Here is a 23,798-nt window from a genome sequence, read left to right on the forward strand (position 1 = left end):
GCTTTCCGGCCTGACCCGAGGCCCCAGGAACAGGGAGGCACATACGGAGCTCTGAGATGCCAGAGGATTTTAAGAGAAAAGGTGGGAGGGGGACGAGGGCGGTGGTGAATAGTGGTACTTTGCTATTTAAAGGTAGAAAATGCAAGGAAGTGAAACTTTTCTCTCCATTTGTTCTTTGGCATTCCCATCAGAGAATTCCAGGAGGCATGCAGATGACATCATGTCTTAAAACTGAGAAATCTCGATGGTTCTGTGAAAGGCAGTTCCTGCCTGTCCCATGTTTCCAATGGAAGCTGCTTTATACGGATGTGTTTAAAGCGGTCTTATGTTACGTTTAGATGAGCGTTTAATAATCTTAAATATCTACCAGAAGTAGATTACAATGCATGAAGATCCCATAAAAGGAACTTCACCTCGAGGCATCACAAACATTTGGAATTAGAAAAAGACCAGGGATGGATATTATAAGAAATGTACAAAAGAAGTTTGCTTAGAAAAAAAAAAAAAGTTTTAAAACTGATTTTTCGTTTTCCCTCTAAGTCCAAATAATTGTGGTCTAGGTAACCATCAGGGTAAAGGCTTCAATAGGCTCATTCCTTTCGATAAGAGTAAGTTCGTACAGAACTGTATATCCAAGTGTGTGTGCAAGACACACTCACAAGCATCCCCCACACAAGCACACACACCCACAGCAACAGACACATAGCTGAGTTTTTGTTGTTCCAGGCACTTCGTATCCATGTTAAGTCTGCCACGTTCCCATTACATTTAATGAACTACTTCTTTGGAGGCAGGACGTTTTCTTCAAAGAAGCCCTGGTTGACGACATTCCCTGCGGGGAAGTATCGGGCCACCACGAAGGAAGACCCGTCGCTTGCGGATGCCTTCCCCACTCCCATCTTCTTCGTATTCTTCCACACCATGGCTGTGAAATGTCCTGAAGGGGCAGAGGCAGGGGGAGAGGGAAGCGGGTTAGTGGGCAGAATCTGGAGAAGGACGTTTCCAGGGGTTCTCGAACCCCTGCACCATCTCGTCAGGTTTGGGAAGCTTGAGCTTCACACACACCAGTCCGAGGCAGGAGACAGAGAACACTCCCCCACCTGACTTTCTGAGGCACTGGGTCCTCTCAATCAGCCACACAGACCCTTCTCACCTCACCATTTCCAGATGCCCAAAGGTGTCGTGGTGTCCCGGAGATCACATCCAGATGCCCAAAGGTGTCGTGGTGTCCCGGAGATCACAACAAAGCCGAGTGAGCCCAACAGTTAGGATACCACGCCACCGGCACCTGCCTCCACCCCTCCCCGCCCCCCAGACTGTATTCTTCAAGGTCATGCATGATCTCCATGTTTCTCCCCGAAGATCACTTTTTGTCCCTCTCTTACTTGACATCACAGGAACATTTAATAGTCGACTCCTCCCCTTTTTGAAGTACCCTCTCTTTTGGTTTCCATGATGCTGCCCTCTTTGGGCATTCCCATCTTACTGCCTCTTCCGCCTCTTCCATTTCACTGATAAATGCTGGAGGGGCCCGCCCTTCCCAAGGCTCAGTCCTGGGCTTGCTTTTCTTTACCTGCTGCACCCTTTAGGCAATTTCATCTTTCATCTCCCAAATTTATTTCCCTAGCCCAGATCTCTCCTCTGTGTTCCAGATGCAACTACTTACTTGACATTTCCACTTGGATGGCTCACAGGCATCTCGAATGTCACCTGTCCAAACCTCACTACTGATTTTGGTTCCCCCCAGAGTCACTGCTCTTCCTACCTTCCTTTTCCATTAATGTTCCCTCCATGCACACAACCCTAGGGACTAATCTGTATTCCTCCCTCTCCCTCATTTCCCCCTCGGCAACCCATCATTCGATCTTGGAGACTCTAACTCCAAAACAGGTCTTAAGTCGACCCACTCCCCAAACTTGGGTTCTAACCACAAACTTTCTCACGTGGACCACTGTAATAGCCTTCGGCGGGTTCCCCAGCACCCACCTTTGCCTCCTCCTATTCACTTTCTCTAAAGGAGCCAGAGTAATCATTTTTAGATATAAGTCATATCTGTTTGCTTCCCCACTTAAAAATCCCTCAACTGCTTCCAGTTGCACCTAGAATGAAAGGGAATGCTTTGGCCAAAGGGCCTCCTTTCCATTCCTTGAACATATCAGGTTAGTCCCCACCATGGAACCCCTGCACACATTGGCTACTGTGTGGAACGCTCTCCTGATGACCAACATCTTATCCCTTAGGCCTCAGCCTGAATGTCACTTGTGCAGAGAAGCCTTTCACAATCACTTATTTCCTCAACATCTCCCTCCCAAGATCATCCTGTCATACTCTGTTCTTCCCCCTCATAGCCTTCTTCCATTTGCAATGCTACGTGTGATTGATTTCTTGTTCATTTGCTTGGCTCCTTCACTAGGGCTCTCAGACTCACAAGGGCAAGAACGAAACTGTTTGATTCAGCAAAGTATACTCAGTACCTTGGCCCAGCCTGGCACATGAGAAGTGTAAACCAAACCTTTGTTGCATGAATATGTGGGATGAGTGAAAAGGTAGATGTAAAAACCATCTTGGACTTGGCTTCTACCCTCACTGCAAGTGCAGGCCTTCTACATTTTGCACTCTTTGAAACCTTGACAAGTTAGAGCCTCCTTAATTCCCTCTGCTCTAAGCCAAGCAGCCCGGTTCCTTCTCAAGCTACTGCCTGACCTTCTAGACACTTCCGTGGTTTGTTAAGCTTCTCAGCCTCAGTGCCCCGCTGTTGAGGCTGCCTGCCCCTCACTCACTGCTTCCTTCCAGCTTTTCATATAGCTCAGCTTCCCACTCCCCTTCCACTTGGGGAGTCAAAGAGTTGCTGTAATGTACGCTTTGCTCAATGACCATAAATTCTTCCGTCTCCAAGGAGTGGAGGGTGGGAGCTTACCCTTTGCACCTTCACTGTTAAGGACTCAGAGATCTTTTGACAGGTCAATATTGACTTCCATAGCACAGAATGACATTCATTTGCTCAAACAACACTGAAGAGATTATGTTTCCTCCTTGAGGGTAGGGACCACACCTGTCTTATTTTATTTTATTTTATTTTTTAAGATTTTATTTATAGGAGAGAAAGAGAGACAGCATAGAGAGAAAAGCAGACACCCCGCTGCACAGACAGCCTGACTGCGGGGCTTGATATTAGGACCAGGAGATCAGGAACAGAGCTGAAGGCAGACACTTAACTGACTGAGCCCCCCAGGCGCCCCCACGCCTGTCTTACTGGTTACAATATCCCCAGTGTTTAGCACTGAGCATGGCACAAAGGAGATGCTCTCCAAATATCTGATGAAAATGAAAGAGACAGAGGGAAGGAGGAAAATTGAATCAGAGTGGCAAAGTATCCCACAGGGTAAGAAAGAAAAAGGTAGCCATTTTACACCCATTTGGGTGGATTTCTCTTTTTTAAAAGAAGAAAATAACAGGGATGCCTGGGTGGCTCAGGCGGGTGAGCGTCTGCCTTTGGCTTGGGTCATGATCTCGGGGTCCTGGGATAGTGTCCCGTATCGGGCCCCCTGCTCAGCAGGGAGCCTGCTTTGCCCTCTGCCTGCTGCTGCCCCTGCTTGTACTCTCTCACTCTTGCTCTCTCCCTGGCAAATAAATAAATAAATAAAATCTTTAAAAAAAGAAAAAGAAGAAAATAACAAGTGTCGGTGACGATGTGCAGCACTTGGAACCCTTGTGCGCTGCTGGGGGGAATGTGAAACGGTGCAGCCGCTGTGACAGACAGTACAGAGGTTCCTTAAAAAATGAAATATAGAGGAGCGCCTGGGTGGCTCAGTGGGTTAAACTTTTGCCTTCGGCTCAGGTCATGATCTCAAGATCCTGGGATGGAGCCCTGCATCAGGCTCTCTGCTCAGCAGGGAGCCTGCTTCCCCCCTCTCTCTTTGCCTGCCTCTCTGCCTGCTTGTGATCTCTGTCAAGTAAATAAATAAAATCTTAAAAAAAAAAAAAGAAATTACCATCTGAACAGAATTACCATCTGAACCAGTAATTCCACTTCTAGGAATAAACCCCAAGGAACTGAAAGCAGGGACTCAGATGCTGGTACACCCGTGTTTAGCAGCACCACTCACAGTAGCCAAAAGGGGGAAAAAAAACAAATGTCCACCAATGGATGAATGGATAAACATAATGTTTTATATACACATACGATAAAATATTATTCAGCCTTAAAAAGGAATGAAATTCTGATACATTCTACTTTGAGGATGAACCTTGAGGACATTATGCTAAGTGAAATAAACCAGACACTGAAAGACAAATATTATATGACTCCACTTATATGATACTAAGAATCACCAAACTCACAGTGACAGAAAGTAGAATAGTGGTCACCAGAGCTTACGGGTGGGGAGGGAGAAAGGGAGGGATGGGAGTTACTGTTTAATGGGTTCAATCTGAGATGACTGAAAAGTTCTGGAGATGGATAGGGCAATGGTTGTACAACAATGTGAATGTACTTAATCTCACTGAACTGTGCTCTTAAAATGATTAATTTTTTTGAAGATTTTATGTGTTCACGAGAGATAGAGGGAGAAGCAGGCTCCCTGCGAGATTTGCCCCTTAAAATGGTTACTTTTTTTTTTTTAAGATTTTTAAATTATTTGACAGAAAGAGAGAGAGATTACAGGTAGGTAGAGAGGCAGACAGAGAGGGAGAAGCAGGCTCCCCGCTGAGCAGAGAGGCCGATGCGGGGCTCGATCCCAGAACCCTGAGACCATGACCTGGGCCAAAGGCAGAGGCTTTACCCACTGAGCCACCCAGATGCCCCAAAATGATTATTTTTATGGTAAATATGTTTTACCAGAAGATAAACAAGAAAGAAAGAGAGAAAAAGAAAGAAAGGGGGAACCTGGGTGGCTCAGTTGGTTAAGTGTCTGCTTTTGGCTTGGGTCATGATCCCAGGATACTGGGATGGAGCCCCGCACCCCATCGGCTCTCTGCTCAGCAGGGAGTCTGCTTCTCCCTCTGCCTCTCCGCCTGCATGTGCTCTCTCACTCACTCTCACTCACGAATAAATAAAATCTTTTAAAAAAAAGATCGTGTATATTTTGTCCTACAGATGAACTCCATTTTTATGATTTCTAAAGGTAGGTAATGCTTTATTTAATTGTCTATGTCCATAGAAGATCTCTGGTTACCAAGTTGTTTACGAGAATAACAAACCATAAATAGTAATCAGCAGAGCTGCTGTGATAAAATCAAAGCAAGAACTCAAGGAAAACAAACCCCAGGCACAATTAGCATTTTTTTTAAGATTTTATTTATTTATTTGACAGAGAGATAGAGAGCGCAAGTAAGCAGAGCAGCAGGCAGAGGGAAAGAGAGAAGCAGGTTCTCTGCTAAGCAGGGAGCCTAATGTGGGGCTCGATCCCAGGACCCTGGGATCATGACCTGAGCTGAAGGTAGCCAAGCAGCTGCTAACCAACTGAGCCACCCAGGCGCCCTGACACATCTTTTTCACTTATCCTTAAACTTGTATTAACCAGTGCCCACTAAACTCTGATTTTCACCTCAAAATCAAAGAGAAATGCTTCTTGCCTCTTCCCCCTGGGTCCTTCTACTCTCTGAGTCACAGCTCCAGGCTGTCCAGCAGCTTAGTGAGGTGTCACCGTTCCCACAGGCTGCCTTTTCATTAAGGCTCAAGCTCTTTGCCACGTGTGAGCCTTTTCTCTCAAGAGAACTGGACTCTTTGGCTACTGACCACCCGCTCCCTCTGTTGCCCGGGCAAGGAAGAACTGCCATTTATCCACAGGTTGCCAAGAAAATGATCACAGACACAAGCAGCATGTGGGCCCATGGAGGCCTTTTCCAAACAGATGAGACTAAGTGATTTTCCCTCTGGCCAAGGAGGTTTCTGTCCAGAGATAATTAAGTGTGGGTATTTAGAGACGAGTTAAAGGACACAACTTCCTTAGCAACCATCAGAGACACAGTGGTTTCTAACTAAATCACTAACAGACACAAAACCAGACATAAAAACTTTTCTTTTTTTTTCTAAAGGGATCACATCCTCTTTCCTGCAACTGACCCCAAAGCCCTAGAATATACATTTGAAAGACACATAAAATAAGTCACAGTATGTTTCTGCAAGAGAATAATGATAATGGGCAACAGGAAGAAAGAAGGACAAAGCTCTTTTTGTATTAACATGGAACAATCTCTTACAATCTGCTGGGTAAAGAAAGCAAATGCAAAACAGATCATAGACCAGGGTAGAAAAAAGGGGAAAAGAGAACATATTTACTTAATGCTGGTATAAGATCGGACCAACTCTAGGATGATACACAAGAAATGGAAGGGAAAGTGCTCGAGACCAGGAATGGAAGGACGACTTTTTACTTTATACAGTTTGCAGATTTCACGTCATGTAAAGGTACTATTTATCCAGAATAAATAAACAAACCAATCTACTCATTAAAACAGAATGTAATAAAGGGGGCATCTGGGTGGCTCAATTGGTTAAGTGACTGCCTTTGGCTCAGGTCATGATCCTGGAGTTCCAGGATCGAGTCCTACATGGCCTAGGGAGTCTGCATCTTCCTCTGATCCTCCCCCATCTCATGCTCTCTCTCTCTCATTCTCTTTCCCTCTCTCTCACAAATAAATAAATAAATAAATAATCTTAAAAAAAAAAAAAGTAACAAAAGAGGCGCAAGAAACAGTTTTCCTCCACTCAGCTTGTAGCACAGAACTGTGCCCCTCATCACTAGATGCTGCTGACTCAGGGTGGGTGGGGATAGATTACAGGGTATTTCAAAGTCTCTTTCCCTACAACATGGCCTCAGGTCAGGGAATGAAGCATGGGGAATGGGCCTGAGGATCTTTAAGGGTCTTGCAAACTCTCATTCTACCACCACCCAAAACTGTGCTCCTGTCTTAGGATCAGGCTCCCAGCCATTGCCCACTGGCACCTGGGACAGCCTAGGAGCTAGTTGCTCTGGGGTTTTCCTCTTTAGGGGTGGGAGATGTGGGGGAACAAGTTGGACAGGTGGTCAGTGATCCTGGCACGCCCCATTCCCAGCTCTGACACTTCCGAGACTCCCACCTCGGAGCAGGAGCCATGGAAAAAACATCAGATTGAGGATAGAAGATCTATAATAAGTCTCTTCCTCTATCTGGGCCTCAGTTTCCTCCTCTGCAAAATGGGTAGAATAAAGCCCCACCTACAACTGGTGCTGTGAGGCTCACGTGGCCAGGAATGCGGAGTCACTTTGTAATTGTCAAGTGGCAGGCACACTGGAGCAACGCCAGTAACTTGCTCTGACACATGTCCAGTTGCTCGGGAGCCTTGCTCCTGGGAAAAGCAAATCCAGAGGGCGCGAAATAAAATGTCTTCTGGACACCGAACTTTATGAAAAGAAGATAGGTTCTGGGTCTTGAAAGAACTTTGATCACTGGGAGAAGGTTGTTCCTGTTCCCTCCCTCACTTCTCGAATTTAACTGCCACAGAACCATCACTGAGAGCAGCTTCCTTACCCCTGGCTGGACAGCTGAGAGGAGAAATGCCTCAGTAGATCTGGACCTCTGCCCCACAGTCCTGCCCACACTGTTGCAAGAACCTCTGCCCCAAAGGGGTGAGCAGCAAACCACAGGAAACGGTGACTGGCTCTGAGAGCATGTCACTTCCTGCTGCGGAAGAATCTTCCAGAGGGTGAGAGGCCACAGGGGCTCCACCCATGGGTGGGATGGGGTAGGTAGGGTAGGGGTGGGCAGGGAATCCCCTTTTCAGTTTCCCTGGCGCCTTCTGGTCAGAGAAACTCTCAGTCCGGACAACCCCTCCTGGGCCGCAAGTAGATCTGAGTCAGTTCTGAGGAAAGGCAGGTGCCAGGTGAGGGGAGTCCGCTGAGGGGCAGGTGGGGGCCCAGAACACAGAGCTGCTGCCAGGGGGTTCAGTCAGCTAAATGCTTCCTGTTCACCCTGGAGGCCTCACAGGAAAGAGGGACGGTCCCACAGCCGCTATGGCCTATGGCACTGCCCTGCATCTACACACCGGCTCTGAGAAGGTCCTCTAGAGGCTACCGCCTTGCCCCTCGCCCTCTGGGACAGGGAAGGACAGAGAGGCAACCCAAGTTCACAGGACTAGTGCTGGAGCTGAGAGCAGATCTAGGCTGTCTGCGCTCCAAGCTCATCTGAATGCAAACTGGAGAGAACAGGTGAAGGGGTGGGGGTTAGGGGGCAGGGGAGACGCCTGGGAGGCTGGAGGTGTGGGGAGCACCTTGGAAGGATGCAGGGTATGAGGCAGAGGGAGTTAAGACTAGAAGGAGAGAGTGAACAGTGTGGCCCATTTCCTGATGAGAGGACTTTAGAAAGAATATTCTGGATGCTAGAGGAGGCTGGATTGGAGGGGACCAAAACTGGCAGTAGAACGACCGGTTATACCACCACTTCTGGGAGGAGGCGCTCGGGAATTTTCAAAATCCACAGCCTCCTTACGGCACACTCTAGTCAGTGGAGAACTTGGAGCCGGCGGGGCAGGAATCTGTGGTTCGCTCAGACAGAGCGGGGTGCATGAGTGTTGGAGGAAGTGACGGGGAGAGTCCTGCCCTTTGGGCGAAGTCGAACCAGAGAAATACAGAAAAGGTAAAAGAGGAGAGACACAATCGATTTTCGGAGGGTTAGTGCCTTTCCAAAGTCAGATGCCCAAACTGCAACCCTGCCCAGGCCCAGGCCACGGGGTGACCCCCTCACTCACCAGTCCCAGAGGTGAAGCCAGGCTGCTGGAAGTTGTAGTTCTTGATTTCACTGTACCATCGATCAGCCACCTCCTTTCCTGTATGGAAAAGACACTGTTTCAAACTCAGCAGCATAATTAAGCCACTCGCTACTCCTTCCACCTTCTCCCACTAACCCCAAACCACCCACCCCATAGACGTCTGATAAAGCACCAGTGAGCTGAAACAGGGACTCCTGCCCATCCCCTTCTGCAGAGAGGGCCTTGCTTAGGAAGACCCTTGGCCTGGCTTTGGGGGACCGGCCCTGCCACTAACTTACTGTGTAATCCTGCACAAGGCCTTCCCCTCTCGGGGCCTCTGTACAAGGGTTGAATGCAACGTACTCAAAGGGCTTCTAATGATGCTCTGAGTTTTGGGGACACTCTGCCCTCACCCCACCCTAAGTGTGTCTCCTGAAATACCCACAGGAGGAAAGGCACTTGGGCTGGTGGGTCAGGGTCTCCACTCCAGGCAGGAGAAAACCCACAGCATTTCCCTGGGAGCTGTCAATGTCCAGGCCACTGTGGGAGCCTCCATTCCACAGCAGTAAGTCTTACCCTTAACTTTCACATGTACATGGATCACCTGGGGCACTTGTTAAAATGCAAATTCTGGCTGCTTAGGTCAAAGCTGCTGCCTCTGAGTCTGCATTTGTAACAAGCTCCCAGATGCCACTGCTTCCCCAAGGACCACACTTTGAGCAGCCAGGCCTCCACACACGGGCCTCACCCGGGGAGCCCTGAAACCAGGCGGACTCCTGGGGCCTGCCACAGACAGTGTCAGTGTCTCTGGAGGAGAGACCCAGGCATGGGTCTTTCCTAAAAGTGCTGCTAAAAGACCCCAGTGTGTCCCCAGGGTGGGGATAAAGACAGTCTGTGGAGAGGGATGGGGAAACTGGGGCTGCAGAGGATAGCAACTTGCTCAGGACTCCATAGCAGACCAATGCAAGGCTGGGACCAATCACCTCCATTGCCTGCAGATTCCTGACCCTTCAGGGAGCATTCGCTCCATCAGGGCCTAGAAAGGAGGCTGCAGGCTCCAGAGTGGGCACACCTCTCCCCCTATGCAGGCCCGCAGATTAGGGAAGGGAAACCGAGAGGGAGTTTGAGAGGAGGGAACTCCACCGCCAGGCCCAGGAGGGAAGGAGCAGCTATCCTCCACAGGGGTCTGGAGAAGGCTTCTGAGAGCATTTTTCCTAAAAAGCCACACAGCCCCGTCAGAGCCAGGAAGCCAAGAATGTTTGGTCAGTGCAGCGGGATCACCATTCCAGGCTGCGACCTCAGATGGAGGGATTGTCTTTCTCTTTTTTTTTTCCTAACATGGAAGAAGCTCAATTGTATTTTTCTGATGATAAAAATGAATACACCAACATTTTTAAAAATGAAAGCAAAATGGGAAGAAAGCAAAACTACAGCTGGGGATACTTGGGAGCCCACAGGATCAGGCTGAAACTGCACAGAAAGGGCAGAGAAAAGACTTTCTCCCCCGCCCCCACGCCCCAGCTGGGAGCGCTTCCGAGGGGGAGGGCTGGGCAGTCTGACTCATCTCTGTGTCCCTGGCACCCGGCACAGGCCCAGCCCCGAGCTGGCCATCTGAGACTGGGGAGAGCTGCAGGCAGCCCCAGGGAGCACACCCAGAGAGCTTTGGGGCCCCTTTCCCTCTCTGGGCCCGTGGCTCCAAGGCTACATGGAGGGGGGTGCTGGGGCCTGAACACTGGATGTCCTGGGCCCAGCTCAGCCGGAGGGAAGGACAGGGAGGGCAGCCGAGAAAGCAACCTACCTGTCTGATCGTAGGAGGCCCATGCCAGGTTCTCTCCGCACTGGCCACGACTGGACTCCGGGCTGTGCTTGAGGATCCTCGTGCTGGCCAGGGCCTCTGAATACCTGCCAGAGTCCAAGGGCCCCCTCAGAACGGGCCGGTCCAGGGAAGGCCCAGGATGTGAGCCCTAAGCTGCTGCGGCCGAGCCTCTTTTCCTGCCCCAGGCTGGCCATGGAGATCAGGAGCATCACGCCAGCCACTCTCCTGAGCCCCACAATAGCCCCATTTTACAGAGGAGCAAACCGAGGCTCAGAGGAAAAGGACCTCCCGAGGTCAGTGGCCCAAGGGTTATTTATTCAAGCCTGGCTGTACGTGCCCCTCAAACCCGCGTCCTCCGGGCTGCCCCACTGCCCCCCCCCCGTGATAGCGTCGCGAAGGGCCCGCGTCACCCCCGGACTCTGGGGACTCACTGCTGAGCCTCCCGGTTGAGCTTCTTGCAGAGCTTCAGTGGGGGGACGCCATGCTGCCGCCGGTACTCGTTGTGGGCCTTCAGGACCTCATTATTGAACTGCTTGGAAGCTGCAACGATTTCAAAATGGAGAAGGTCTTAGTGCAGAGATGGGACCCACCAAAAAAGTGTAACAGCGGCTTCAGAATGCTGCCCAGCCCGAGCCTCAAGCGCTCCCCTTTGGCACCCCGGCCAACCGGGCGACCTGGACACCCCGCTCCACACCCCTGAGCCGGCCTCCCCATCTCTGCACAGGGGCGCCTCCTGGGTCAGGTGGGGCCTGTGGACCGCACATGAGGGAACTGGGGCTTTATCCAGGGCAGCAGGAAGGCGCTGAATGGGCACAAGGGGCTGAGGGGAGGACACGTGTGTTTCTGAGAGACCCCGCTGGCCGCTGAGTGGAGGCTGGGCCGCAGGTGCACGGAAGGCGTGGGGGGCTGCAGGGTGGGAGAGGAGCAATGGAACCGCTGGGACAAAATGTATGGAGACTGGAGAGCTCAGACCGGACCTACGGGGTATGGTGGGGGCTGGGAAGGGCTGGAGGTGGGAGCCCAGGGAGAACAGGCCTGGCGGCGGCGAGGTTACCCACGCTGTGCTGGGGAAACCAAAAAGACTGGGACAGGCAAAGAAGGGCCTGGGGAGGACAGCACTGGGGAAGTGGATTGAGGGCACAGAGTGGAAAAGACTGTGGTGGGGGGGTAGGGGAGCAGCTGGGCCCAGGGATGCAACTGGGTCATGACCTCAGAAAGGACAAGCTCAAGGAGGCTGCAGTTAGAGAGAATACGTGGGTGGTGGCAAGGTCAACAGCGGACAGAAGTCACCCCAGTTTGGCTCTGGAATGGAACCCCCTCCATCCCCCACCCTCCATCCATCTTCCCACCACTGCTCCGTCCATCTCGTGGTTCATCATCTGTTCAGCCACAGTCAGCCACCCATCACCCACCCATCGGTTCATCTGGTCTCCGAGCGCCTCCTCCACTCCCGCCTCCTGGATTGTACAAGAGCTCCAGAGACACGTCCACCTTGTCCAGCCCTCAGGGAGCTCACACACAGAGGGAGGCAGCCTTGTAAACAGGCACCGGCAGAGTGATAGCCAAGGTGCAGGTGAGTGTAGGTCAAGAGGAACTTGGAGAAAAGTAACCTACCATGGGCTGGGGGATCAGGAAGGTGGCCCCTGATTTGAGGCCCCAAAGCTGCTCAGACAGGAGCTAGTGAGGCTGGTTGGAAGGCACTGAGCACCAGCAGTGGGAATCTGGGAGCGAGTCGGGCAGGTTATGAGTAAGAGCCACAGGGTCTTTACACAGAGCTTGTCTCTCCCGGCAGGGGCCTGTCCCCTGAGGCTTGGCCGTGGCCTTGGGCAGTTAAGGGTGCACAGGGAGGGTGAAGAAGCGCTACTCCTCCCCCCGCCCCCGGTCATTCGCCAGCCTCCTCTCCTCTCCTCTGCTCTGCTTTTCTCACCCTAGAGACCGAGATGACCCAACAGGGAATCTTCTTCCCCTGCCTCAGCCAGATTCCCCAGGTCTCCCGGGGCTTTGAATCAAATCCCACTGGGTCTCTGAGGGGATGTAGGAGAAGGAAGACCCAGGCTGGGGCCTGGCCTCAGGGAGCTCTGGGCTACATGTGGGCCAGGACAGGCGAGGTGACTGTGGGTCACACCCACGGTGGGTGGCAGTTGAGCCGGCCCAAGGGGGTTCTAATCACCTGGAGAGTTAGGCCTGTGGGGCCCAGCGGGGCAGTTCAGTGAGGTCTGGTCCCAGCAATGTGGGCAGGGGCAGGGGGGCTGAACGGCAGGATCTGGGAGGGTGTAGCTGACAGGCAGATATGGGGGACACCGCGAAGGAAGGAGTGATGGTAGCTGCTTGCTACCATCTTGCCACCGAGACAGGGGAGGAGCTGTGACCTGAACTCTTCAGGTCTTTGTGGTCAAGAGAGGGACAAACCCTTGTTGGTATAAAAGGTAAAGATGTCAGGTTTATGGGAGGGAGGAGGAAAAGGGAAGGTACTCTTTACTGGGCGGAGTTTCAGATTTTCAGGCTGGAAAAGTTCTGGAGATCTGTTGTACAACAGTATGAATGTACGTAATGGTACTGAACCGTATGCTCCAAAATGGTGAGGATGGTGAATTTTGTGTCCCGTGTTTTCTACCACAGCAATAAAAACAAAAATTGGGGTTTAGTATGTTAATGTAGTTTTTGTGATAATGGAGTCACAGAGGTTCTCAGAGAATATGTCAGATGGAAGCCATAGCAACTGGTGGGAACCAGAGGGGTTCTAGTTGATGAAACGCAAAGGAGTCAGCAGGGCGGCCCGGCGGCCAGAATCCCACCAGCCCCTGGGCAAGGCATTGCCAGTCCTGCAGGAGCCAGTGCTCAGCTGGACTTCCTCACCCAGCCTGGCCCTGGCCTTGTCTGAGAGGTAGTAACGATCAGAAGTGTGTCCACAAGTGGTGGCCAGGTGGAGAAGGGGCTGGAAACAGGGGTCTTATAAGGAAGATGGCAAGTACTGGGTCTGTTCATCCTGGAGATCAGCCTTTGGAAGATACAGTGGAGACCTCTGGTAATTCTGGGGCTCCAGAGAGCAAAATCAGGGCCAAGGGGTGAAAAGGGCAGGATGACAGATTTTAGCTCAGCCCAAGAAAGATCTTTCAATCAAAGCTTTCCGTAAAAACTGAAAGAATGACCTCACAAGGTAATGAGCTCTCCAGCACTGGGGGAGTACAAACAAGTGACTCTTCTCAAAAGGATTCAGGCACTGGAGGCCAATTGGATGACCCTCAAGTCCCACCAATCCTGAGATCCCATAAGGTCCCATCAGGGTGGGGTGAGAGGAGACAAGTAATGGCTGACCTCACACTTGCAGTGAGTTCGGAGCTTCTCTAAGGAGATGCAGTGATCACAAGTGTATGTGTCTGTGCAGGGGCAGGTGTGGGTGCACATAGTCAAGGGGCAGAGGGTCCCCATCTGAGGGATGGGCTTGGTGAGGCCCACACTAATGTCCCTGCCAACTCCCATGTCCCCCGCAGGCCACAGTGGGACACCACAGGAGGTGCATGGGACTGAGTAGCGTGGGCCATGGGGACCACCGATGTACCAGGGAAGGCTCCCCAGAGGAGGCATTAAGGAGGCAAAGCAGGCACAGAAAGAGCCAGGCAGGACGAGGGAGCTGGTGGATCCAGGGCTATGGGGAGGAGGGGGAGATACGGGGAGCGGGTGGGTTAGCTGAGGTGAAGCCAGGTTAAAGCCAGCTCTGAGTGCCGGGCTCAGGTTGCACTGGACCCAGCCATGCTGTAGGTCCTGCAGTCTTTTTCGGCAGAGAGGGACACACAAGGCTGCTAAAAACTAGGTCACTGTACTCCCAGAATGTGGGAAGTTAAAAGAAACAAAAGTGAAAGTTCCTGAGCCCAATCTAAGCTTGGTGCCCAGAAGCCAACGCTGATCACTGTCACCAGCAAGACCAGTGTCCTGGGCCAGGGTTTCTAGAAAGGGGCCAGGAAGACTTTTTGGTAGGGGAGCCTTCTCTCCCTATCCCCAACCATACTTCAGAGGCCAGTCCCCCCGCCCAGGCGACTCCTTAGAGCAGGGCCTTAGCCTCTGGAGGAAAGGTATCACTTGTGAACACACCCAGCGAAAGGCACACCTTAATTCTGTACAAAAACCCTAGAACACAGATAAATGTAAATATTAAAAAGTCAAAGAAAACCCACCCATCCCCACATTAGACAGGGAGAGCCCTTATAGCCACTCCCACAATCAGGGAGGGTAGGAATAATGTCCTTATGTTGTAGGAGGGTAAACCAAGGCTCAGAGAACTCCTAACAGGCTCAGGGTGCTAGCCCAGAATGGAAGAGGTCCTTTCTTCTGCTGACCAACCATTTCCAGGTGCCACCTGGATTTTATTAGCTTATTGCCACCTTTTGTGGGAGCCCCCACTACTGTACCTTTTATTTGATAAGGAAACTGAGGCTCCAGAAGGGAAGTTACCTACCCAAGTTCCCACAAATGGTCCAGGGGTAGTAGACCCACAAAGAGGGAAACCCTGTCCTTAACCCTATACCACCCCTGAGGCCCAGGAGACAGAGGAAACACACTGAAGAGACAGTGGGGTCACCAGATCCGGGAGGAGGATCAGGTCCAGTGGGGTTGGGCCTGCCAGTCTCTGAGGAGGGGCAGGAAGAGGAGAAAAGAACTTCCTCAGAAGCCTCCTCTATGCCAAGCCCTTTATGGACAGATCTGTCTGAGGGGCCCCAGATGAAAATGAGCTTCCAGGGATGGGTGTGGGGCCTAAGGTCTGAGCCACTGGAAGGTGCAGGGAGCTGCCTGGGCAAGGCTCGCCGTGGCTGAGGGACGGAGTCAGGGCTGGGCTGTCTGCACCAGGGGAGGGAGTGCTGTCCTGGGATGGGGGCTCTTGGAGGTCCTTTGGGGCCCAGGCTTCTAAGTGCCAGATAAAAACTCAGGCTGTGCCCCTCCTCCTTGGGGCTATTGGCTGGGACAGGCTCCTCCCTCACCATTGGTCCTGAGGTCCCGTCTGACTCATTTCCCTGTCCTCTCCAAAATCCTCCCGGAAGAGGTCCATCATGGATCAGGGCAGAAATTGTGGACAGCCCCCTTCTGTCCCCTTGGCAAGAGGCTGGAAAGCAACCTGGTCCCACCTTTGGGGCAAAGCTGGTTTTGCTAGTTTATCAGGAAGAAAAATTATAAGTTGATTAAAAAAAAAAAAAGTGAGTTCCAGACGGGTCACAGGTAGTTCCTGATCTTTCTGCCTGGGTTCCAGGAAATTCAAGACCAGCTCTGCCTTTTACTAGCTGTGTGACCTTGGACAAGTTGCTTAATCACTCTGTGTCTCATTTCTCCCATATATAAAATGGGCAGAACAGTTTCTACCTCACAGGGTTGTTGTGAGAATTAAATGAATTAACCTATGAAAATGCTTCAGAACAGTTCTGGAACACAGTGAATAGCTCCTAAATGTCAACTATAATTATTAGCATCATTATTGGGCAGAGACACTTTATCCTTTGGCCTTGGGAGAAACTGCCCTGTCAAAGTCTAGATTTTAGGGGCTCCTGGGTGGCTTAGTCGGTTGAGCCTCAGATCCTGATCCCAGGGTCCCCCATGGAGCTCCATGTTGGAATCCCTGCTCGGCGGGAGCCTGCTTCTCCCTTCCCTCTGCCCCTCCCCAAGGCTTGTATACCAGCTCTCTCTCTCTCTCCCTCCCTCAAATAAATAAAATCTTAAAACAAAACAAAACCTAGATTTTAAAGCGAGCAGCCCTGCTGGTATTTAAATTGGTCTCAGAGGGGCACCTGGGTGGCTCAGTGGGTTAAAGCCTCTGCCTTCGGCTCAGGTCACGATCCCAGGGTTCTGGGATCGAGCCCCGCATCGGGCTCTCTGCTCAGCAGGGAGCCTGCTTCCTCCTCTCTCTGCCTCTCTGCCTCTCTGCCTACTTGTGATCTCTGTCTCTCAAAAAAAAAAAAAAAAATCTTTAAAAAAAAGAAAAAAAGATTTTCCAAATAAATAAATAAATAAATAAATAAATTGGTCTCAGACATTTACAGGGTGAATGAGTCCATGAACAAAAGAATGGAGCCTCCACACATGAGCTCTGAGAAGGCACTAGGATGGGAGCCTTTTCTTCACGTGGAGGAAACCGTGGTTTTCAGTTGCACATGTGAATTGCCCAAGGTCACACAATGAGTCCACATTACAGCCCGATCTAAGTTGTCCCTCCTTTCCCCTTCTCCCCTCCCTCAAATCACGCACACTACCACTTCACAGACGTCTTCCTCTACCTAAGGGCAAAAACGATGGACGATGAAGAGTTGCCCAAGTGCCGCCTGGGAACACGGATGTCCCGGAGCACTGGCCCCAGGCTGCCCCTTTGCAGGCAGACATTCGTCCCTGAAGGACTGAAGGAGCCAGGGGGAGCTCGCTCTGGCCTGCAGAGTGGCTGTGTGTTCCTGCAGCCCCTCAGGCCTGCCACACAGACAGGAGAGTCCCTGGGCCTCTGCTCGGGCTGGTTCCCCATCTGGGTGAAGGAAGGATGACATCTGTGGTTTTCAAAGTATCTTCAAAGCAGGAAACCCTTTCTTTGAACCACTCCCCCTGTTTTTCAATAAAATCAACATGAAAATGGGACTGTTGGAATGACCCCGGCCCACAGCCCTCCCTAGCAAAGGCGTGACAGCCCTTACTTGGTAGGAAATTCCCAGGGTAGTCCGTCCCTAAAAGGCCTTCTGCTCTGCTGTCCTCTGGGGCTGCGTGCTGTGGGAGGAGGGGCACTAAGATTCTCAGAGGTAACTGCAGGCTGTGTAGAAGTCTCTATGGGGCTGCAATCCAAGGTGAAAAGCAGGTGGGGAGCAGGTGGCAAGTGGTCCATGTGGTAGAGGGGAAAGCACACAGCTGGGAAGGCAGAAACCTGGTTCAGATCCCAGCTGGTCCACTTATGGGTCAAGGTGTGAACTTGGACAAGGTACTCAACCTCTATAAACCTACAAAATTGGTAATACCTGCCCTGTAGGCGGTTAACAAATGTTAGTAATGTGTGTAAAATACCCAGCTCCGGGCACCTGGGTGGCTTAGTCGTTAAGCGTCTGCCTTTGGCTTAGGTCATGATCCCTGGGATGGAGCCCGGTATCAGGCTTCCTGGTCTGTGGGAAGCCTGCTTCTCTCATTCCCACTCCCTTCCCTTCTGTTCCCTCTCTGGCTGTCTGTCTCTCTCTGTTTCTCTCTCTGTCAAATAAATAAATAATTTTTTAAAAGATTTTATTTATTTATTTGACAGAGATCACAAATAGATGGAGAGACAGGCAGAGAGAGGGAGAAGCAGGCTCCCTGCTGAGCAGAGAGCCTGATGTGGGGCTCAATCTCAGGATCCTGGGATCATGAACTGAGCTGAAGGCAGAGGCTTTAACCCACTGAGCCACCCAGGTGCCCCAATAAATAAAATCTTAAAAAAAAAAAAAGTAAAATAAAATACCTAGCTCCAAGTCTGGTATGCACTAGGAGCTTAATAATTGCTAAATTAGGGACCAGAGGCTACTACAGAGTCGGAGGAAGCCACTGCCTTTCTTCTCTGCCCCCATCTCACTTGCTGCAAACTGAAGCCCAACAGGGAGACCAGGGCTGGGAGCAGGTCCTGGGAATCTTGAAGCACTAGCCCGAGTGTTTTCTGGAATCTAAGCTGTGTCGGTTGTGTGATACTTTTTCAGCAATGCCCACAACCCCAGACAGCTCTAACGTACATCTGAGGTTAAAAATTAAAAAGAGATTGGCCCCTATGCAGTAATGAGGAAACTGAGGCCCAGCAGAGGCAGGGGCTGCTCCTTTCCCTGGTCTTTCTGGAACCACATAAAGCCCCCGTGTAGATAAATATCTGTGAGTGCTAGAGGCCCTGCAGGCATGGATATCCTCAGGCTGGTGGCCTGGAACCACAAGGCTGGGCCCATGTTGAAGGGCCATGGGGCCTGGGTGACCTAGAAAAGTCCCTTTCTCTTGGGGACCCTTAGGAGAGCCAGATACTGTCCTGGGGGCTCATAGTCTCTGGGAGAGCCAAATAAAATGCATGTGGCTATGAGGGAGATAGGCCTGGACCGGCATTCTGGAAGGTCCCCGGGTATGTGTGGTGTGGGTGGGGATGGGGTGACGTCTGCCTGAACCAGCTCTTCCTGGCCTCTGCCACTGCCTTCCACCTCTGAGAGCTGCCTGACGGTGCATCTGTGGTCCTCCAAGTGTCACCACCAGCCTGCACCCAGATGCACACTGCTGGCCCTTCCCTCGCCCTTCCCTCATGTTCACAGTAAGTCAGTCACCAAGTCTGCTTCTGGCTACCATCTCCTCATCCTCTGCGGTCCTTACATGCCTCTCCTGAGCAGCCACAGTAGTCTCCCCGTCTTAGCCACCCTCCACCCTGGCACAACTCAGGCTTTCAGATCAATGCCTTTCAGTGGCACCTGAGGTCCCATGGGTAAAGTCCAAATCCCAAGTCCCCCAGGAGGTTCCATGGTCCCCTCTACAGAGATCTCTCCCTCCGCTGATCTCCTGCCACTCTTCACCTGCACCCGCCTGTGGCTTGAATCACTTCCCACCTCTTTGCGGAGCATATCCATGATCCAAATGAATACTGCTGAGGACAGAGGCCATGCCTCGACAGCAGTGGGTCTGCAGCTTGGCACACAGCTAATAGGTGGTGGAACAGAGGGGAAAAGAAAAGTAAGGAAGAGTGGAGGGCAGGAAAGAGGAAGGGAGGTATACATGGATGAACAGATAGAAAAATGGGCATATAGCTGAGTATTAGAAGTTCTGGAAAACTGTTTCTTAGAGAAGAAGGCAGAAACAACTGATACAAATGTGGCTTTAGAGAATTTGTGGATTTTCTCCGAGGGTACAGAAAAAAAGTTGATTTCTCAAAATGCCGTTTCACATCTGCCATCCTCTTGCCCTATCGCCGCCTATCACCCTGTTCTTGAACTACATGACAACTCATGCCACCTTTCCATACTGGAGAGCATATGGGCCACCCTCTGAGGCACAAAGAAGTAAAAAGCACACAGCAAGTGATCAGCAGAGCCAGGGCTGAAAGCCAGACCTGTCACAGCAGGTCAGGATGAAGGCCAGGGAAAGCCACTTACCCCCAACACCAGCACCTCATGAGTCTGGATCTTGAGAAGAGATTCAAGGAGGGACCCAGGCTCACCCACCTGAGGATCACAGCCCCAACTTCCCATGAAGCAGGACTTCTGAACCCTGTTGAACAGCTGTTCACTGAGAGCCTCCTGTGAGGCAGAAACTATGCTGGGATAGACTCAGCCCTTGGGCCCCAGCAGTGACCAGTCTGTGGGAAACAAGTCCATGGCTGAGGCAGCGTCCCAAGCTGACTGCTGGGAGGGCTGCAACAAAGAAGATACAGAGTGGGACCGTCCCAGGACCCCCGAGTTGAGCCTAGGAGTATGGGGAGGATTTGCAACCTCAGCAAAGTGGGAAAGACAGAAAGTTGGTGGTGAGCGCTGGGAGAGGGAACCCAGGGGAAGGGACCAGCTGGCCAGTCTCCTAATAGCAGCAGGCAGAGGGGGAGGTAAGGGTACCGATAAACTCCCACAGGGCCCCAGGCCCAGCGGAAGAGTGGTACTCTTTCTCCCGAAGACAATGGGATGGAAGGTGTTAGAAAGTGACAGGACAGAACTGCATTTTAGAAAGGTCACCCGGACAGCCACAGCGGTGAGGATGGGCAGCGACAGGTCAGACATAAAGGGGAAGTGCGAGTCTGTACCCGGGTGAAGTCAGACTGAGCCTGGCACATAGCTTGGCACAGAAGGGGCGCTCGGGAGAGGAGGGACGACAACAGAAGAAAAGGATGCTCAGATCTGTCCTTAAGAGAGCTGGCTGAGGCGAGCTGTGTTGCAGCAAGAGATGCTGTCAGAGTTGGGGGGCTTTTTCCAAGTCTAACTCTGCTCCAGAAACAAAGCAAAAGCCACGCCTTGGCCGGACGCCGAGCGCTAATCCCATCAGCGCCTGGAAACCCTCCTTGACGCAATCTCTGGCTCGCAGACAGGGGGACCCTCCCTCGGTCTCTCCTTCCCTCCCTCTCTCCTGGTGGCCCCAGGGCCACCCCGGCTTCCTGGCTGCTCCGGAAACTGCAGCCTCCCGGCGCTTCGTCCCGCACGCCTCCCCATCCCGCACGCCTCCCCATCCCGCACCCCGGATCCCGCAGCGCAGCCGGCGTTCTGACCCCGCGTGGGGGCGGCCGCCCCGCTCCCGGGGGCACCGGCCCGCCGCGGGGCAGTGTGAAGGCGGGGGGAGGGCGGTCCCGGCGCCCAGACTCGCGAGCCCGCCCCGCACCCGCCCGGCCAGCCCGCGGGCTCACCTGACTTGCCCATGGTCGGATCCGCGCGCTCCCCGGCTCCCACCGCCGCTGCGCTGCGCTCTCTTGCCGGCCCCGCGCAGCTGGACAGCAGAGGAGGAGGCCGGGCGGCCGTAGCCCCTCCCTCGGAGCGGCCCGGCCCCCGCCTTATAAGGCGATGGTAGCCGCAGGCGGAGGCGCCGGGGGCCACCCCGCCGGCTTCCCGGAGGAGGCGCCACGCTTCCCGCGCTCCGCGCTCCTCCCCCTCGGGCTCGGGAAAACTCGCCTTGCGAGGGCACCCCCTCGACTGTCCAGAGCTCTCCAGGTGTGGACTGGGAGTCGGGGACCTCCCGGATCTCAGCCCCAAACGGCCCCTCTCTGGACGCGGAATGGGGATGCATAGGGAAGCCGCTAAGGCGCTTCGAGGACCATAGTACTTACTGTCGCGGCACGAGGGAGACTGTTCCAGCCCGCATCACCAGGGGCCAGGGCTCTCCCCACTTCGCCCTGACCCTCCCAAACACCTGTCTCCGAGTGCACCATCTTCTGCTCCCCAGGGACACAGGGCTCCAAGGGCATCTCTGTCTTCTTCACTTGCCATACCCTCTGGTGCGAATCAGGGTTGGAGTCCGGCACTCACCCCCCTAACTCCAACCCTGCGTGGGCCCTCCCAGGGAGGGTGCTGCAGCCCTGCTCTGACCCGTGGGCCTGTCCCTCACTGGGTATCAAACCGAGCTAAATCCCCCACCCCTGAAGTCGGGCTCCAGCCTGTCTCTTCAACTCCCTAACTTCATCCCATGCTCCAAACTAGACTTCTCCATATTCCCCAAACATGCTGGGAAACTTCTTCCCTCCTCACCTTTGCTGGGGCTGTTTCCGCAGTCTGGGTGCTGGCTCATCTCTGCCCACTGGAGTCCTAACTATCCCTCAGGGCCTTTGGATCCCTTTAACTTCCAGAGACCCCGACCTTTCTTGACTTTGGGGGCAGTGGTCAGTACACACCTGGCACTCGGGAGACTCGGTCATGGCTCTACCCGTGTGTGAGAACAGCACGTGCATGAATACACAGCCTGGGACACCTGCGTCACTCCCCAGAGTAACTCTGAGGTAAAGGAAGCTAAATTTAGGTAGCCCTTTCAATAAATGGGCACTGAAGTGAACTGACTTGTTGATTAGAAGGGGAGAATTTGCAATAGCACGGGCTTCGAAAGTCCAGTAAAGTACTCTCTACTTCCTCCTCCTACGTCAGACTTTCAAATTGTAGTAGAGTGTTAGAAAGAGTGGCCCACCCTGAATCAAAGAGATTTTTGGTGTTAGGTAAGGATCCAACCCACTGTGTCATTCAATGCCCTCTCCCATTTTGCCAAAAATCCCCATTGAAATGTCCACAAATACACCCTGTTCCATATCACCTCTAGAATTTCCAGAAGTCTGTCTCCATTGTAAGGAAAACTTCAAGGCCATGAGTAGAGACAGCTGAGCACAATGGAGCCGCTCACTGCCTGCTGAGAGGGACCACTGAGTTTCACTCCCATTTCACCCCCATACGGAGATGAGGGTGGGCTTGGAGGGGTGGGAGGACAAAATCCAAACTTTAAGTGGCATCTTTGGAGTCTGTGTGGGCTGGGATGCTGTGGGCTATAGAGGTGGCCTTAGCCGTAGGCTTGTGAAAGGGACAGTGTGCTAAGTGGGGTTAGGGCAGAGCCAAAGTTGCTCCCTTCCAAGGGCTGTGGGCTGGTGGTGGTGAGTACCATTGCTCAGCTTGTCCCAGCCAGTGCCCAGGGAGCAGACAGAGATGAGAGAAATGGTAACAAAGGTCAGACACAGGGAGTGGGTGAGACCCAAGTTACCACTTTTTTTTTCATTTCATGTCCTATATTAAGAGCTCCTTACCTACTCCAAGATTATGAAATATTTCTGTTTTCTAGAACTTTTATTAAAGATTTTATTGGTTGATTGATTGATTGATTGCAAACGGGGAGGGGGACAGAAGGAGACAGAGAGAGAGAAATCTCAAGCGGACTCCACCCTGAGATGGAGCCAGAAGTGGGGTTCGATCTCATAACCCTGAGACAATGACCTGGGCCAAAACCAAGAGTCGGATGTTGAACTGACTGCAGCACTCAGGTGCCCCTCTTCTAGAAGTCTTAAAGTTTTAGCTCTCACATTTAGTTTTAGCTCTTATACTCATTCTGATTGAAGTATGTATGTATGTATGAAGTCATATGTAGTATGAAGTCAGGATTAGAACTTTGTCTCTCTCTCGTTATCTGGCATATGAATGCCCAATTGCTCCAGTTCATTTCTGGAGTTGGCTGTCTATATGTGGGCTCCCTATTCTGTTCCACTGATCTCTACATGTATTGATACGCATATTTTTACACTAATACCATCCTGCCTTGATTGTTACAGCTTTGTAATAAATCTTTTTTTTTTTTTTTAATAGGTTCCATTCCCTTTGTGGAACCCAATGTGAGCTTGAACTCACAAGTATGAGATGGAGACCTGAGCCAACATCAAGAATTGGACACTTAACTGACTGAGCCACTCAGGTGCCCCATAATACATCTTGATATCAAGTAGTGTAAATCCTCTTCTTTTTCTTTTCAAAGTTCCTAGTTCACTTTTTTTTTGCTTTGTGCATTTTAAGTCCTTTGCGTTTTCATAGAATCGGCTCATCAATTACTGTAAAACAAACAAACAACCTGCTGGGATTTTGATTGGGATTGTCATGAATTCGTACATAAACTTGGAAGGAACTGACCTCTTAATGGTATCGAGTTGCTGGTCCATCACCATGGTGTATCATTTTCTTTATTTATATCTTCTTTAATCTACTTTTGTGGGCTGTTTGCTCTGTATTTACTTTTTCCTTCTTGTAATGTCTTTTTCAGATTTGGGGATCAACACTGGCCTTATAAAAGTTGGAAAGGGTTCTCTACTATTTTCTG

The 23,798-nt window shown here is 51.7% G+C and overlaps 1 protein-coding gene across 1 annotated transcript; it reads right to left on the bottom strand.

Moving 5' to 3' along the window:
• Window positions 1-508: 508 nt before the first annotated feature.
• GLIPR2 (GLI pathogenesis related 2) lies at window positions 509-20,996 on the bottom strand. The gene is made up of 5 exons (XM_046023874.1): window positions 20,872-20,996; window positions 10,976-11,084; window positions 10,527-10,630; window positions 8,729-8,806; window positions 509-937 (listed from the first exon to the last, which is right to left on the bottom strand). Exons 1-5 carry the CDS (start codon window positions 20,882-20,884, stop codon window positions 777-779), a joined length of 465 nt encoding a protein of 154 aa, XP_045879830.1. The 5' UTR covers window positions 20,885-20,996; the 3' UTR covers window positions 509-776.
• Between the last annotated feature and the right edge of the window lie 2,802 nt (window positions 20,997-23,798).

This window comes from Meles meles, chromosome 11 (assembly GCF_922984935.1).
Source record: "Meles meles chromosome 11, mMelMel3.1 paternal haplotype, whole genome shotgun sequence".
Taxonomy (NCBI): Eukaryota; Metazoa; Chordata; class Mammalia; order Carnivora; family Mustelidae; genus Meles; species Meles meles.